This window comes from Phaenicophaeus curvirostris, chromosome 12 (genome assembly GCF_032191515.1).
Source record: "Phaenicophaeus curvirostris isolate KB17595 chromosome 12, BPBGC_Pcur_1.0, whole genome shotgun sequence".
NCBI classification, from domain to species: Eukaryota; Metazoa; Chordata; class Aves; order Cuculiformes; family Cuculidae; genus Phaenicophaeus; species Phaenicophaeus curvirostris.
Window position 1 is genome coordinate 10,216,619 of NC_091403.1, and position 18,602 is coordinate 10,235,220.

An 18,602-nucleotide genomic window follows, 5' to 3' on the forward strand; every position below is an offset into this window, starting at 1 on the left:
TGCAGACCCCTCATCTTGGTGTACTGAGGTCCTAGACACTTTTTTTTTTCTTCTTTTTTTCTTTGAACTTGAGGACCAGGATGTTTATTTCTATAGTTAGCTAGGTTTGTGCTCAGTTTTGTGCCTTAAAGAGTTTGCTGACTCCTTTTGCTTCACAAACAACTTAAAATGTCTAGTTTGAAATATCTCAGCTCAGATATGTAAAAGCAAATCACTCACAAATGGATCCTAATTTCAAAGGGACTTCTGAATTCACCAGCTCCCTATGGGACACCAGGCTGGGTGAGACCTTTTCTGAAAAGCAGGACATTTATTTTAGTAACTATATGAAAGCTGCGTTCTTCTAAAACTCTGACCCCATAAATACCTTTCTCCATAGAGCTCGAGCTCTGTCAGGCACTCGAGTCAGGAAACTTCAAATGTCACAAGAAAATCTGTCTTTGAAGTATTTCTGTCCCACCCACAGGTAAAAATGAACAAGAAATCTCTCCAGAGAGCTCATTCTGCTTTTTCCAGCTCAGTATTTGCAAGGCTGAAAGTTCAGGATGTTCTGAGAAGCTCTGAACGAGCTAGGAGACATTTGGGTCTGTATCCAATCCCAGCTCCAGCCTCCTACACATTAACCAAACTAATCTGGAATTGCTGATTAGGGGAAAAGCTCTCTTGTTGCTGCCTTTCCTCTCCACTTTCAAACATAAGTTTTGAGAACTTGGTTTTGCAGCACAATTTCCTCTATCCTTAGCTGGTTTGTTTGGAGGAGCTGCTCTCAAAGGTTGTAATCACACTATTTGATGGCTTAAAGGGGAAAAAAAAGTTGATTGCTTTAGAGGAAAGTGGATATTCATGGTAGCACTTGGTTGCTACTGATTGACATTGTACATGAGGCAGGTTTCCTGATTTAATCTGTCTTGCTTTATAAACACATTTCCTTGTCTGCTGGATATTTCTCTGCTACAGGTTTCCTCTTGGGTGTGAGGTCTGTGAGATAATCCTTTGCCAAAACAAGTTACATGTTTCTTTGAAAGCCTTAGACTGTAGTGGTACATTGATATGAGTGATGAATACCTAAGGGCATCAAGAAGTGAGGGTGTGAGGAGTCTGGATTGGGTACAGGGCTTTTGGAGGGCTTAAGAGAGGAGGAGTGAGGATCTCTTTGTCTGGAGGGGAGGATGGGAGTTTTCCATCTAATCAAGGGCAGCAGCAGGGAGTTTTCTGTTGTTGGAGGTTTGACAAGCAGGAGGGCAGTGCAGGGATACAAGGTTTGGGTAAGATCTGCCCACAGCACAGCCTGGTTTCCCAAGTACTGCCCTTGCAGGAGGGCTTCATCCCTTTTCTGAGCAGCTGTGGGGAGATGGCATGATACAAATAGACAGAAATCAGCTTTTGAAGGGGTAGGTTGGAGAAGTGCTATTGATGGAAACAAGAACATAATCTTCCCCAAAACATTTCCTGGATTAGCTTCAGCACCCATCCACTGGGAATCAGAAAAAGTTGTCTCCTAGCTAAGCTGACAGCCTCCAACACATGCTCATTTCCTTCAGGGTTTCCAGTCCCTTGACAGTCTATGGGTTGTCCTATTGCAAATTGATCTTGCTTATACTCAGAGTTTTACAATATTTATAGGTTGACGTGGCAAAATAATAGGTAGCAATTAAAGAGCTCTGCACCTTGATTTCTGCCTAACGTGCAGAGAGGATCTTGTCAGCTTCTCAGGCACAGCTTTTCCTCGAATTATAAGAAGGTTTTATGGATGCAGGGTCATCATCCACGTGAGTTACTGCCCCTTATCTTATCCTCATGTACCAATACACGTCTACAGACAAGTTCATATTTATTCCCAAGTGACCACTACTCTCAAAACATTTTTGCTAAGAAAACATAACCAGGTTATCCCAGGTAGAGTTAAGGTTCCTTCCAGCTGCTAATATTGAAACGCATGAGAGGGCTTCAGCCATAACAAGAGAGGCTAGTAGGGGAAAAAAAAAGTGGGAAATAAATCAGGTAAGGAATCAAACTCTTGCAGAAATAGGAAGGGAGAACTAAGACAGCTAAAGTAGATTTCCTCTAAAGGCCAATCTAGTGCAGTTCAGCTTCTGCTAAAAGGGCGTTTTGCATTAAATACTCCGTATGTTGCGTATTTTCCCTCCCTTGGAAAGCAAGCATGGAAAACTATCAAGCAAATTATGGCCAAGTTATGCAAAAATTGCAAATAAACAGATGCCCACAGTGTTTCATGAAATGTGTGAAATGAATATGACACATCTTTTAAAACATTTACTTTTTTTCTGAAAATAAACATCTCACCATCACATGCAAATTAACAGCTATTTTAGCCCTAAATATCCCTAGTGGGACAAAACACATATTTGTAGTTTTTCTGTTACATGAAGTGCTATTTGGAAGATGATTGCACGGGTATTAAAAAAACTAAGTAAATATACTTTACCAATTTGATTTCATCAATATTTAACACTAGTTTTTAAGAATAAGTTTGGTAAATTATAATATCTCCTGTCAGATTTTTTTTTTATTTGTTAAGGATGATCACATGAAAAGTCATAGAATTTGTATCTTCTTATTTGCTGAAAGGCATGAGGTATCATTGTTTGGAGAAATATCATATACATTTATACCTTCAAGTGCTTCTAATTACCTCACAGAGGACTAAATATTATATTTGCAAGCATAGAGCAGTAAATACATAGCAAGTATAAAAGATGTTGTCGAAGAAAAACTCTTCCACATCCTGCGTATAAAAAAGGAAGCACAGTTAAACCATTAGACTTCCCAGATCCCCAGCACTGCAGTTATACTATCATCATTTCACTGTTCAGTAAACTGAGACAAGAAAATTTTTAAGGGCTTTGCCCATAGCTGCAAAACAGCCCCATCAGTGCTGAGAATAAAATCCGTCTTTCAGGCACACAGGTCCCTTTTTCTTTTTACGATTCAATAATAGTATCTTAAGAAGGATATCATATGGCAGACTTTTAGCCTCATAATGTTAGATGAAAGAAAATGGAAAAAAGATCCTATTAGTAATTATGCAGTTATGTAGTAATTCAAGCTTGGCTGTGTGAGTCAGGTTAAATAGGATGTGCGACAATATCCCTGCTCTTAGTTGTGTGAAGAGGATGTTTTATTATCAGCTGAGATCAAATCTGGCCTCAGCTTCTCATTGACCTGAATTCACCTGATATGACAGTAAATCCTAATCTCCACAGCAGAGCTCAGTGGCTTTTCTCCTTATCTTTATTTTTCTGGATAAGTGCACACAAGCACAGCCGTAGCTCCCTTGCTCTGCCATGCCCCACAGATGCCTGGTTTGCACCTGAGTGGCCATGGGCTCACAGTACGGCAACTGGCTGAACCCTTGTGAAAAACAACAACGAATCATAGAATCATAGAATCATAGAATGACCAGGTTGGAAGAGACCCACCGGATCATCGAGTCCAACCATTCCTATCAAACACTAAACCATGCCCCTTAGCACCTCGTCCACCCGTGCCTTAAACACCTCCAGGGAAGCTGACTCAACCACCTCCCTGGGCAGCCTGTTCCACTGCCCAATGACCCTTTCTGTGAAGATTTTTTTTCCTAATGTCCAGCCTAAACCTCCCCTGGTGGAGCTTGAGGCCATTCCCTCTTGTCCTGTCCCTTGTCACTTGGGAGAAGAGGCCAGCACCCTCCTCTCTACAACCTCCTTTCAGGTAGTTGTAGAGAGCGATGAGGTAGTTGTAGAGAGCGATGAGGTAGTTGTAGAGAGCAATGAGGTAATGCTTCCACAGCTCAAGAAGCATCATCATCCTGAGCAATAGGGACATGCTAGGGGCAAAAAGGGGCTTTTTTTGATTTGGGAATACCCTGCGCCACGTGCAGGTCTGAAATGGGGATAGCTGTGTCCCCATCTATAAACACTGCGGGAATTTCATCTTATGAGAGCCAGCATGAACAGGTTTTCGTTTAACAGCAAAGGATTTGTTTGGCTTCCTCTGTTGAAAACTTTGCTTTAGCAGAGGGGTTGGGTAGGGGGAACCAGATGGTCCCATGAATATTGTAGTGATGGACAAGTCCCGTGGGGGGACTGTGAAGCTGGCTGACTGTAAACAGCCACCCACGCCGTGCTGGCAGTGCTTGCTGAAGTGTTCATTGTGTGTTGCCTTGCTCGTGCTCCATCAAAGTGCTCATGGATTCACGCATCCACCTTTGGCTTTCATATGCAGAATCCCCTCAATCTCAGCAGCTAGATTCTTCCGATATCCACCCCCAGAACTCCAAAAACAGAAAGCCACATTTCATATGTGCAATCCGTGTCTTACTGGCAGAGCTATTAGCTGTTGATGAAGACTTTCTCCTGGTACTTAATCAAGGCAAGTGTAACGAGTGTTTATGAGGTCAAGGATGTTCATAGGGAAAGCACTAATAGAAATACAGGTTGTTCTGGGATGTGCTGACCATCACTACAGCACAAGAAACAGTCAAATCACACAGAGCACAAGAGACTGGGGTTACTGGTGGGTCTTTTCCAACCTGATGATTCTATGATTCCTCCCTTTAAATCACTCACAGACAATTGCATCCTGTGCCTTGCCTCTGCCAAGTAGTCCAGACCTTATTCACAAAATTTTGTGTCCATAAAGCACATCCTTGTATAACAGATTCTATGTTGCTGAGAGTGTTTGGATTTGGGTTTTTTTTTTATTTTATTTTTGAACTGCAAGGTATATAAGGTCCTAACTTTTCTGTCCAAATGCCTTCACCCTTCAAATGCCTCCTTTTTTTTTTTACTGTAGGGCAGTACTGGTGATGGACTGGGTTTTGAAGGCAGGTAGGAGCTTGCACGTCCTGTGGTTACTGGCTCCATACCGACCAGTTAGCAGAGGTGAGACAGCCCTGCACTTGCACCCAGGCAGTTTCCTGACCTTCCTGACAGCCCCAAGGACTCTGAGACTAATTCTTCCCATTGGAAGCTGGATTTTTTCTGCTTGAATTTTCAATTTATTCCCCAAGTCTTTGTCCTGATTTGACAGGGATTATTTTCAGAAGTGCCTCGTTTTAAAGAACTTTAATTCCATTAACTGTCAATGAAAGAAATCCATGCTTGTGATAGAGATTTAGATAAACCTTGATTTTTTTGTTTTCTTTCTGAAGCCCTTATGAGTCTACTTGTAATCATACTGAAATAGTAAAAAACAGTTTAGCACACACATAGCCATGTACTGTATCCACCTTTCTTTATTCCTAGAAGTTCAGCTTTTAAGTTCACAATTCCTGTCTAACATGGAGTACACATCTTCAATAAAGGCAAATAAATTTCTTAGTGTGAAAATGCTGTATATGTTACCTCTTCTCTAGTGGGAATAATCCCAGTCATTGGTCACATATTTTCCTCATAACTTCAGCATTAGATGAGTCATAATACAAAATGTATTCTTAGAATTTCTGCTCTTTAGTTTTCCACAGATTTTATGGGAGGCTATTGCAGACTTTCCCGTAGGCATTCGTTATACTCCATTACTCATGGAATAGTCTACAAATAGTGGCTTATTCGGAGTTGCCCTTAACATTTCACCTGACTACTACATATGTTAATTTGGAAGCTGAATGCTCTGAGCACAGTCTAGTCTAAGTCCGCATGGTCTGAATCTGAGGTTTGAACTCAAGTTTCTGGTACAGACCATTGTAATGTTATTCCCTAGAACTTTTGGTGGATAGAAGTAACACAGCGGAAGAAATACCATTTAGTGATCACTTTTCTTGGTCTAATTCTTCTTAAAATTTTAGTTTCCTCGATGTGAGCTGAATCTCATTCAGAGGTAACAACCATCACTGTGTTTTCCAGAAGACTGTCTCTCCTGTATGAAGACTTTATAAGTAACTGTTCCGCTCTCCCTGGGTCCCTGTCACCTTATTGTTAATGAAGGACACAGCAGTCTGCAAAGCCTGATGTTGCTCTGTACCGTGGGTCCCGAGATCTGTCAGCTGACAGAGCGTTTTATAGCAGCTGCCCCAAAAAGTTCGATGATATTGGCCAGAACTTGCAGTCTTCCTGAAAAAGATGTTTCCATCATAATAAAATGTCCTGCTGATTTTGTTTGGGCCCTGAAGTAAACATTTCTATAACCAGGGTCCTTCCCCTCAGAAACTGCCTGAGCAGACAGTCTCTGGTCATCCCTAAGGTTATCCAGGTTTTCATTGTTTTAAATTTCTAAGGGATAATGCATCCATTGGTTGATCACATATGATAACCAATTTAATCCACCTCCCCTAAGTGAGTTCGTGACATTAACAGCTCTGCTGTGTTTTATGTTGCTTGCTGTTTGATGGATGTTCTGTTGCAGAGATACAATTTTCCCTTCTATCACAAGTTTGGGCTCCTCAGTCAGAATCTGCAGAGGTTTCCCCACAGAAGCAGCTCCGCTCTGTTACTTGATGCCTGGTTTCAAGTACTGCCACATCCCATGCCAAACCCACTCTTCCTCTGGCCAGAGAGCTGGCTGCCCTAACACTGGCCAGGGTACTCGGCTGCAGTAAATTACTTGCTAGAAGACAGTAACAACCTCCTCCACCTCCTCCTGACCTGGGACATTTTCTGTTATTAAGAGGATTTGAATGAACATCTGCCACACAGGGATTTTCTCTGGAAAACAAACAAACAAAAAAAAACCCAAACCCCCAAAAAACCCACCCAAAAAACTCTGGCAGATAATTTTTTCTTCCTCATTGCTATCTGGTGGTGTGGGCTGAGATGTGCTGTGAGCCACTTACACAGTGCTGGCAGGGCTTTCTGTCAGATGGGTAGCTGTGATGCACCAGTGAGTAGATAGATACAGAGTGCACCATTACTTCCTTCTGCTGGCTGCTGTCAGAGCTGTTCCATTAAAGGTAGCTCAGGAGCCAGAGTAAAAGCATTAAAGCTTACAGCACTGCATTAAGATTCTTCCTTCAGAAAGAGTTTGGGCTGAAACAGAGGTTTTTTTGCCTCAGTTTTCTCTTGTAATTTGCATTTCAGAAAACAAGCTGGAGGCCAGAATTAGTAGAGAAAGAGATGTGTCTTCTCTGACTGCTGCACATGGCCACAGGCTTACAGTGGAGGCACAATTGCACTGGCAAAATCCTGTGTTACGGTTCTGGTACGAAGTCTGCTAAGAGGCAACAACAGAGTTTCTGCCTTTGACACACAAAATCCTGATTGCCCACTGTGTGGCTAGAAAAAAGAGTAGAATCATTCACATACAGGTGACCCCACTGCCCTGCTCTGGAACAGAAAGATTTCAGAAGTCTGAACTTTTCCACTTCTGATCAACATGAGACCAAGATCCTTCAAATGCTGCAGTGGGTCTTTGTTGTGTAGCTTTTAATTTAGTAATGCATTTCAAATCCCGTAGAGGCATTCACAACTAGAAGACAGAATCAGCTGCCAAATAACTCTGCATTAGTCCTTAGCCTTTCTGGACGGCACAGAAGAGCCTTCAGCCAGAAGACTGAGCATCTTGTTTAAACATTAAGGAATTGAGAAAAAATTCACCATCACCTTGGCCCTGCAGTGCTAAGGCAGAAGCAGCTGCAGCCACACAGCAAGTGGACAAATCATGAAGGGCTTTTCCCTTTGCACTGAAACTCTAAAGAGTTTCAGCAGCATAGTTCCACCTCCTCATAAGTCTGTCTGCTTGTGGTCTTGCCTCATCTGTGCTTTTTCAGAGAAGCCTTGGAGACATATACTCCTGCCAGATCCGTTCCATCCTTACAGCTTCTCTGGCTCAAAGGGATGACCAGAGATTTGTTCACAGACAGGCCTAAAACAAGAATCTCAAGCCCAGAGGCCAATACAGCCTTCAAAGGTCTGGTCCCTATGGTGCCAAATGCTGCACTCATCAAATCCCAGATGTTACTCCCTAAGAGTGGTGCAAATCATTTTACGCTAGCAGATCGATGTTTTCAGCCCTCTGGCAATGATTGTTATTTGATTTTAAATACTTCATATCTGATCCTACTGTTCTTTCGCATCATAACTCCTGCAGGCTTTAACAGGAATTTTGTCAGCAAAAGGACTATAGCTTTTTGCTCTATCTGAGAATATTCTTGCTCACCGAAGTCTCTAAATATGGAAATTAGGTAAAATAAGTGAACAAAAATATTCATGGACCTGTAAGTGCTAATTACACTGGTAGCTCTGTAAAGGAAAAGGCAAAAGAAGGTGGCCCTTTGGAAGGCAGTATCAGTAAAAAAGCCAAGGAAAACTGCCGTGTTTTCTAGGTCAGTATTAGAAGTAAATAGTGAGCTGGGTACAGGGAGTCTACTTGGAGAAGAAAACCATTCTCTCCTACTCAGGCTAGCACTAAATGCAGTCACTGAAATTGTCTTTTGGGGACTCCATGCTAGAAGATCTAATGAAACCAAGTTAAAAAAAAGACATTTTCCTTAACAATGTCAGAGTGATAACTCTAAAGAGCAAATAGTGAAGACAAGCAGTAGGTTTTCCCTTCTGAAACTCTCAGATCATGACGACATTCTTTCCTATAAGTTGACTTTCAGTTAGGTGCCAGGTCTTGGCCCAGTAACTAAGGAAGTAGCAGTGCTGCACCAGGTGAGTCTCAGTAATAGACTGATCCTTTCAGATAAAGCTGCCAAAAGCAGAGAGTGAAAGAGATGATTTCCTGCAAAGGAAGCATGGGTAGGATAGGTAACCTACAAAGAGATTTAACCATGCTTTAGCCACCTCTCTGCTTTCGTGACTTTCTGAGCATAAACTGCAGCCAGAGAGAGCCTCCTCCCTACACATCTTCAGTCTCATTGCACTCAGGGGGGTTAGCAGAGTTAAGACATCAGAATTCTGTTGTATCGTTGGTGGCACATAGCTGGGACACGTGCATCCTAAGCTGCTTATGTCTGGCCATTGCTTACGTGCAGAGGATATATGAGCACCGAGGTTGGGAAATAAAGATGTGGGTCTGGTTAAATGAGGGTATGTTAATATTGCATGAAACAATGCAGCTGGGAACAGTGCAGGCTCATGGGCAGAGGATGGGAAATTAAGTTCCACCAATGAACAGAGTATCTGTCATATGAGATAACTCATTTGCAGGTTGGAAGGGGGTATCTCTACTCTATTGCACAGTTTGCCGGGTCAACATCAGCTACCATCTGGGCACTTTAAAATCTGCTTCTGCGTTGCATACTATTTCTACTCAGTTATCAAAGTCACTGTCTTCCCTCTTTTCCAGGCTTGATAGTCTACTTAGGAATGATGGTGGGGGCTGTCTTGCTGGGTGGTCTTGCTGACAAACTGGGAAGAAGGAAATGCCTCATCATATCACTTGCAATCAATGCTGCCTTCGCATTCCTCTCCTCCTTCGTCCAGGGATATGGATTCTTCCTCTTCTGCCGCCTTATCTCAGGCCTCGGGTGGGTAGCTGGTGAATCCATCCTGTGTCCTGGTGAAATCCCATGTGTGGGTGTGCAGAGTGGGAGAAGGAAGGTTGCTCTGGAGATGTTTCTCTGGTACCAAGCTGGGATGGCACCGCAGTTCAGCATACGTGGTTGTGTTACCTCACTTTTGACTATTAAAGTGTGCAGAAAGACAAGTGAGGCTGATAAATGCCCACCTTGGTTTACAATCCTTACTGCCAGGACCTCCAGTGAGAAAATATCTAGGTGAAGAGCAGATTATTACACTGGCTTTGTATGAACTGCAGAGGACATTCACCTTTCAGAGTATGAGAAGGATCTTGTTTGTCTTTGATGTCTCAGACCAGTCCAGCCAAAGAGAGATTTGCATTTTTCCTACAAGTCTCATTTTTGTGCAGTGCATCTATGTGTGTAAGCTTCCTTTTCATATGTAAAATCCTAACTACAAAGACACTGAAGACAACTCCTGTTCTTCCCGTGTGCTGTTTTTTCTCCTCAGTATTGGGGGATCTCTCCCCATCGTGTTTGCCTATTTCTCTGAATTCCTATCTCGTGAGAAGAGAGGGGAACACCTGAGCTGGCTTTGCATGTTCTGGATGATTGGTGGCATTTTTGCTTCAGCAATGGCTTGGAGCATCATCCCACATTACGGTAATTGTTTTGTACTTTTGACAATGCCACATTCCTGCATCACTGCACGACTCCAAAGCCCTGTACAGGTAGCATTAGTCAGGCCTTACACATCTCAACATTAACAACACCGAAAGTAATAGATACCTGAAGTGCATGCAAAAGGTCTGCTAAATTGACTGCATGATTAATTGACTGAGAGTAAGGCTGTAAATAGGACTGATGAGGGCTGCTTTGCATTAAAAGCTTCAAATACAACCCTTGAATTATCCTGCCAGAGCCTGAACTTTTAATCTAAATGTCAGGGAAACTGGACTGGGTTTATATTGTAGAAATTGATCCAGTTATCAAAAATAGGCAACATTAATCAGGGAATTACTAGATGCTATGAATAATAGCAGTGGGGACAGCACACGCTTTTGTCCTTAGCCAAGTGTCAATACTACTGGGGCTGTGCACCTGTTGAAATGTCTCTCCAGCATGCGGTGGGTGGGAGTCACATCTGACTTCACCTCATTGAGTTGAAAAGTGTAATTGATTCCCTGCACAGAGCTGGAATTTGGAAAGAAAGAGTAGATAGGTGGACTCTGAAACATACTCATACTCTGAGGAGCAAAAATCTACATGTCACAAGTTATTACTTGTAACTCATGTATGTACTAGGAAAACATCAGAAGCAAATATCTACTGGAAAAGATTAATTCCTTCCGTATTCAGTGACACCAGCTGTTTGCAAAATCCTGTTTGAGGAAAGTAGGACAGGCCATAAAGACCACGAAGAAAAACACTAACATTTGCCTATCTGTCAGTCCATTTTTACACTCAGTATAAAGAATTGCTAATACTTTTAATTGATATGACAGAGACTATTGGAACAAATATGCAAACTTACTGCACAGTTGAAATAGTTCTATTATCTGCAGCTACATTTGCTTTAAAAAGCCCTTACATGTTTATATTACAATTCTTTTTCAGATGACTTTTTGATGGTTTTTTTAAAGCTCTCTTTTTGATTTCCCATGCTCCATCTACTACTTTGCAACTTCATGAAATGAGTAGTGCACCATGACTGACTTAGATGAGACCACTGCAAAAACAATTGCTTGATGATTTCCCCATTATATGAATAAAAATATTTATAGAAAACAAATTGAATTTAACATTCTTTCTGAGATTTAAGCCTCGGGAAAGTAAATGGAGCAATGTAAGAATGATGCTGTACTTGCTAGTCCTTAGCAGGGGAATACCTGATCTGGTCAGATATCAGAAGCAGGAAGCAGGAACGAAGGAATCTCAAATGCAGGGTTAGGATCTTGATCCTTCTGAGTTTGAATCCCAGCTCAGGTTTTGTGGGTCTGAAAGAAACTACACTTGCTTTCCTAGCTCTCTTCCATAAAATGTGAAATACATATGCGATACACGAGATGGAAAAGAGCTGTCTCTAATGTGCCGCTAGGATCAGAGAAGATTTAACTATTGTAAAGTTTTTGTAACACCACTGAGCAGCAATAAATTTTGACTCTGATTCCTCTACTCTTTCCCAGCCTTACTGGCCTACAGCTGCATGGAGCTATTCTTATCACTAGATGATTTCTAAACTCAAATATAAAAGATTTTTAAAAGGCAGAGCCTGAGCAAGTATGTTCCATTTTCTGTAATAAACATGAACTCACTTGCTGTTATCTGCTGAGCACGCTATTGAGTTTCTAAGAGCCATGATTACTAAGAATAGCAAACTTTCAACCAGTCCCCATGTCAAACAGAGCTCTAAAGTTCAGAGCTGCTTTAGGAGAGAAAAAACTCAGAATGCCTGGTTTGTGTTTTTACTCTTTGGCTCTTGCTGTTTCCAGGCTGGGGGTTCAGTATGGGAACCAACTACCAATTCCACAGCTGGAGAGTCTTTGTACTTGTCTGCTCTCTGCCCTGTATCGCCTCCCTGGTGGCACTGAAATTCATGCCAGAAAGCCCGCGTTTTTTGCTGGAGGTAAGGTGATTCATTTGAACATTGCAGTCTGTTATTAACAGGGGATAACAGGTCCCTAATATATCATCGTCCGTCTTTCTTTGTCCTGTCAAACATCCATAGTACAAGCTCAGAAACAAATGCTCTCCTACATGTCTACACCAGCTCCACAGATTGCTTAAACCCCAAAGACTACAGACTATGGGGTCAATCAACAATGGTCAGTTTTTCACTGATGAATGTGGTACAGAAAGAATGTGGTGAATGATGGGAATTTTATAAGTCAAACAAAGGCATTTTGAAAACATCTCACAAAATTTGGGCATGTAACTACCGAATCCTGGTGGAAGAGCAAAGAATAGAGTACATTTTACTGCATAAAATAGGTAAAGCTCAGAAACATTAAGCAAGTATTCTTCATTCTTGTTTCACAAATGCGAAATGTGACAATACCTAGCTCAACTTAACCCTGCAAGTCTTGAGCAGAGGTGGGATTAGTGCCAGGGTCTCCTCATTCATCTCCTCTTCTTTCATCTGTTTTTAAAGTTCTATTCCTGAACCCTCTCTTGCCTCAAACAGTTTTAGGGTAATTCCTTTTCTTGGCACAGAGGTAGTATACTCTATGAATACAAACCACATTGTGTTTAATGCATTATGTTAATGTACGTGTGCTTCTCCACTGTATTGGACCTCTAGAACCAGTTTACCTGTGCTTTGTCAAATTACAGAGTTGGGATCTCCAACATTTGTTTTTTCATTCTGTGATGTTTTCAGACAGGTAAACATGATGAAGCCTGGATGATCCTCAAGCAAGTTCACGACACCAACATGCGAGCAAAGGGTGAACCAGAGAGGGTGTTTACAGTGAGTTTAACAAAGCCATCAGCATATATGAAAAAAAGTTGGACATACCTTCCTTAACGCAGCACAACATTTGTTAATTCCTTCTCAGGGCTCTTTCAGTGTAACCTTCCCTAGCAATCAAAGAAAGGCCGCTGACATATGTTTTAAGCACTTAAAATAAGTCATCAGTCTGTTTTTATACGACTTAGTCAACTTGTGAGTACTCTTCTTTCCTGGTGTTACTCTGCAGTGTATAGACCAATGATTTTCCAATTATACACTTGCTTAATTGGTCTGCTTTAAGAGACTGAAACAAAATAAGAGGGGTATTAGTCATGTGGGAGGTCGGAGTCACTCCTTTCTCCATTCTGGCTTCTAATCAAACTCAGATTAAACTCCATGTACCTTCTAATGAGCTTCCAAATCTCTCCAGGGGAAAGAGGGACGAGTGGCTATTACTCATTAGTCTGCTGCTTGTTGTGAAAAAAGTTACACCAGTGGACTTCATTAATAGTAGAATCAGGTAAAAGGTGTATGCCAGGGTTAGTTGCAAATTACTATAATTCGGTTCTAAGTTCCCCATGAGCCAGCTAGGTAATATCTCTTGATTTATGGTTTTAAATATGAGAGCATACATAGTTTTAAAGGATGGAGAAAAGGAGATATGATTGTTTGAACAAAAAGGAGAGAGAGCAAGACTCCATGTTCAGAAGGGTTGTCAGGAAACAGGGGCCCTCAGGAATGATTCTTTAAGAAAATTAAAGATTGATATCAGTGTGTGACAATTGTGTGCAAGTTCAGGTAGGAGCTTAATGAGCACGTGTTATTTTTAGGCTACCAATAATCTGAGTCATGTGAAACTTGATAGCAAATGTGGGAGAGACCGTCTCTTTAAATCCCTACCTGGCTTTGCTGAAATGCTGAGCTGGGCTGGCCAGTCCTGCTGTATGTTGGGAGGAAAAGAGGACTGATACTCAATTTTGTATATATCTATATATAAGCAGGGCACTATGAGAGAATGAAGGAGCAGCTGCACAGCATCCATTAGCTCTCATTCCTCCATCCAACAGTGTCATGACTGCTACAGCATGAGCTGATCTCACTATCACACTTCAAGATATGGTGTGCTAGCTGAATTAAGATCTACTGACATTCGTTGGTGTGGGCAGATGATCAGGGTGGCTGGTGTAGCACAAACTGTCAGATTCTGTGTTTTTCTGATAGGACAGAAGTTGCCAGTTTGTGTTGAGTCAGCTGGTACCAGGACAGTTCCCAGATCTGACATTTAAATGGTGCCAGTAAGACGAACACAGAGACTCCACAGCCAAGCCAAGGCATTCATTCATTTTCTGAAATTTATTCAGTAAATATTCACCTCCTTCTCCTGTTTACAAATAGATCTGATTTCCTTGAATATGTCCTTCATTTAAAATTACTGATCAAGTATTTCTGGGACCCAGAAATTTCTGGGATTTTTAAGATTTCTTGAGCAGTCTAGTTCAGGTGTTCAGTGTTGAAAATTCAGACTATTTTGATGGAGTGGATTGATTGCATGGTGTGGGATCACTTGATAACAGGATGCATTTTTCAGTTGCAAATATTCTCATCTACATAGTCATCTGTCACAGAAGTTCTGCCAGTGATACTTAAAAGGTGCTGAATTAGAAATATTCCTGCCAGTTGTCTTTGAAGGAGGAGATTTTGAGGAGACAGTTGGCTGTGAATGCAAGTGGCTGATCATGGAGATACTTTCTACTGTAATTGCCTAGTCCTAATTTCTAGTGGGAATCTAAAGGAGAAATAAGGTAGTACACAAGGACATTAGCCGATAAATGGAATATTGAAGTAGAAGTAATGCACTTAAAATATTTCATGGAAGGAGAGACAAGAGAAGGGATGGAGGAAAGGAAGGAAGGAGGGCAGGCTTATTTCTATAATAAAATATCTTGCTGTAATTAAATCAGTTAGCTCAATTGTTAGTGGTAGCATTCAAGGCAAGGATAGCAAGGTGTATCACATAGAAACATGGCCCAGAAGACAGTGGAATTTAAAATCCACCCAAGATCAATTCTAGAAACTTGAGGGTCTTTTTTTTAACTCTTTTTCTTTTTCCCCACAGGTTTCCTATATCAAAACTCCAAAGCAAGTAGATGAATTTATTGAAATCCAGAGCTCAACAGGGACCTGGTACCAGCGGTGGTTAGTCAGAATCACAACTATTTTAAAGCAGGTAAAGAGAAGAAAAAATCCTCCCACAGGGACTTTAGAGCTTTGGGATCTAGTTCCTTGTTGCTTCTGATCATTGTGTTTTGAAACTCAGACTTTCACTCAAAAAAAATCTGCTGGTTTTTGCAAAGGGCTGTAATCTGATTGCACTTTATATATAGATGTGTTCACCTGCAAAGTGCCACACTGTCAGCTGCACCCCAAAATGTGCCTGTGAGCATTATGCTAGTCCAGCTGTGAAGAGCTTCCAGGATGAGACACGGCCCCAAGTGCTTGACTCTCTTTCTGAGCAGATAAATACTGATTCTCTTTCCCCCAGGCCTAAGTGAATTTACCACCTGCAGTGGATTCAGATGCCCCTTGTTCCTGCTGAAACTGAGTTTCTAACAATGTTATACTGTCTCTTCAGCTAATTTAATCTTACTGATGCCCATGCAGAACTTTGTGGAAAATCTTGCTAGAAGATTTTAGTCTAGGAAAATGAGCTTAAAGTAAAGGAGAATCCTTCTTAATTAATAGCAATGCGAGTGCTGCACTATTACTGTATTATGTGGTAAGTTAAAAGCATGAGGAGTTATGTCCCCTTGTATTCCTGGCAGTATTTCCTGCAGCAGGGCAAGACAAGCAGATTTTGATCTCCTTTCTTCTCTGCTTGGCTTCATCCCCTACCTTGGTTCATCCTACCCCTCTTAAAGTGCCAGTTGTGTCTGTGGTTTTGTTCTTCAGTGAGCTTTGGAGCTCAGTTTGAAAGCACCTCTGAAACCATGCATACATTTGAAAAGACAAAATTGTCAGAGGGTCTGAGAACAGACTCATATCTGCATTTACCAGTATAATCTGAGAGAGACACTGCATCATCCCAGCCCAGTCCTAGCCATGCAGTTCAGCTCATTACAGAGGGTTCAGATAAATCACCCTGGCAAACAGCTGAATATGTGATCTTTCTGTAAGCCATTTATCTCAATAAATATAACTCCAAACAAACACTAAATAGAAGCCACAAATCTGACTTTCCCTGAACAAGCCCTTTTAACTGACATTACGTTTATGATGCACTTAAAAATTAAGCTGTCAAGTCTCTGCTAGTGTTTCCTTGCAGATAATTCTTTCTTGTGGATTTGTAGGTCTGGGACAACGTGCTATACTGTTTAACAGCCCAGTACAGGATGAATACACTGATGCTGGCTGTGGTTTGGTTTACAATGGCCTTAAGGTATGGTATTTACTTAACTATTTCGGGAAAGTAGAAGGGCCTCAGGATTTGAATAATTATTTACACATTTAAATAAACTCTTAAAAAAAATTAATCCTGCTTTTATTTTAAAGAGTCTTTGAGTACTAAGCCTTTCTTTCCTATGAACTACTGATCACTCTAACTGTTTATATGAGACTATAAGGTGCTTTGAACAAATCAGGACTTGAGAACTGATTGGTAGGGCAGTATTATATCAACTTTCTCACCTCTAGATCTTTCATTTGATCTTGTCCACACAGAAAAAGACACAACCCTACCTAATTCTCAGCTGTTCCTTAAACTAGATCAAAAGTGTTCAAATGAGCCTAAATCTAAACTACGGATAACTTCTGTCTAACTCTCACTTAAACCTTACACTTGAAGAAATTTGCCTTCTGGGGGAGTTTCCAAATTTCTTACCGCTCTGCCATTCTTTTGGGCAGCAAGGTTAGCACGTTGCTGTAATTCCCAGCCAAGGACTCAATGTCAAAAAAACTTAAATGAGTTTTCCCGCTTCACCTGAATAAGTTTAGAAGTGATAGTGTAGAAGTTATGAAGTAGACCACTGGAAAAACACTGTGATAGTTGCAGTGCCAGGATCTTGTATTCCTAATGTGTTTCTCTCATCCTGCTACAGTTACTATGGCCTTATTGTCTGGTTCCCTGATATGATCCGGTATCTCCAAGAAGAGGCATATGAATCCCGAGTGAAGATTTTTGATGAGGAAGAAGTGTCACACTTCACGTTTAATTTCACCCTGGAAAACCAGATCCATAGAAATGGGGAGTACAGAAATGATAAGTAAGTAAACAGATTTGTTTTGATGCATATGGACTGAAGTACCTTTCTGGAAATCTCTTTTTTTTTTCCCCTTCATTTTCTACCAACTTGAAAATCTCTGTTGTCCTTTTGGACATTCAGTCTATATCTCTCAAATCCTAAAGGCAGTTTTCCCACAAACCAAATATCCCTTTTGACCTGCTTTTCACACATTCAAGGGGATGCATATGAGGAGTTTTGCTTCCAGCAGCCCTTTGTCGGGAGCAGAGCAGTGGACACTTATCCAGCTGCAGTGAGCACCTATCCAGCTGCAGTGAGCAGCTTTTGATGCAGAGATGGCTTCTCTTTCCTTGGCACACACTGACATCTACTGGTCTTGGGCAGCAGAGATTATCACTTGTAATGAATCTCCTGCTGCATTTCCAACACAAGCTATTTTTCCTTGAAGTCCTTGGTACTACTTACCCTGGGCTGCATCCTACAAGTTGTGTCATGGCTAGTTGTACTGGTGTGCTTCTACCACACTGGATGGTGTCTCCCCACAGAATGGGGAGCTCTTTTAGTGCTTTGAAGACTATGAAGTTGCTTCAGCAGAACATCATTGCCTTCCTCCCTTTCTTCTACTGATTGGGATGGGCCTGGTGGGTTTTCTTTTGCAACCAGCCTGGACCCTAGTCATTCTTCCACAGCAATATAAATCCTAGTGATTTGAAGTAGACAACTATTACTTTTCTAAATTCCAATTAAATGCGTGGGAAAATACTCCTATGTAAAATCTGTGGAGAACCCATTGACCCAAATAGACAAGACAGGACGTTGCTCCAGCTGCCTTGTACTATGTGAGGAGGTCTCCGTTTACTTGGCATATATCTCATAAACATTAGTGGGGGACTCCAGTATGTGTCCCTATATCCTTCCAGAGACCTTCCCTGCAGGAAGGAGCTGTGCTTGATGGTGCAAAACTAGCCCCATAATTCCTATTCCCCTGCCTGTTGAGCAGACAAAGTCTGTTGAGAAGTGGATGGTGGTCAAATTTGGGGGCTGGGAACACTTGTCTTATGCCCAGAGGAGATGCTCTGTTTTCACTAACTTCTTTGAGGACTGAGGATGCTCAGGATCTTGCAGGATGAAGATGTAAAACTGTACTGTAAATCACTATTCTCTTGCCTTTTTCCTCTCCAATTCAATAACTCAAAATCTGATCAAGGTACATCCCAGTAATGCCCACAGCACATCTCAGCATGATTCATAGCTGCATTTACCCTCCAGCTTCTGGCTGTGAGTTAAAGCTGCATTGAACATCAGGCCATAGCTATATGACTCTTTAAAGATGGATGTTAAGGAAGTAAACCGCATGAAAAGGGCTTCTAACAGCCTTTGGGAGTAAATACATTACTGGCTATTATTGAGCAAATGTAGAACAGCTTAAGTTTTGCTATGAACTATGAGACTTCCACATGGAGTAAAAGGCTTGGGTAGTATTCTTGTGGTATTTTGAGCATTAATAATATCTGTT

The 18,602-nt window shown here is 41.4% G+C and overlaps 1 protein-coding gene across 1 annotated transcript in view; it reads left to right on the forward strand.

Annotated features, from left to right (window-relative positions):
• Positions 1-18,602, forward strand: part of SV2B (synaptic vesicle glycoprotein 2B) — a 197,314-nt gene that overhangs the window by 170,787 nt on the left and 7,925 nt on the right. The window contains exons 3-9 of the mRNA XM_069866966.1: positions 9,226-9,406; positions 9,909-10,060; positions 11,890-12,023; positions 12,777-12,866; positions 14,965-15,075; positions 16,196-16,284; positions 16,943-17,107. Coding sequence (XP_069723067.1) covers positions 9,226-9,406; positions 9,909-10,060; positions 11,890-12,023; positions 12,777-12,866; positions 14,965-15,075; positions 16,196-16,284; positions 16,943-17,107 — 922 coding nt within the window. The remainder of the gene's footprint in view (positions 1-9,225; positions 9,407-9,908; positions 10,061-11,889; positions 12,024-12,776; positions 12,867-14,964; positions 15,076-16,195; positions 16,285-16,942; positions 17,108-18,602) is intronic.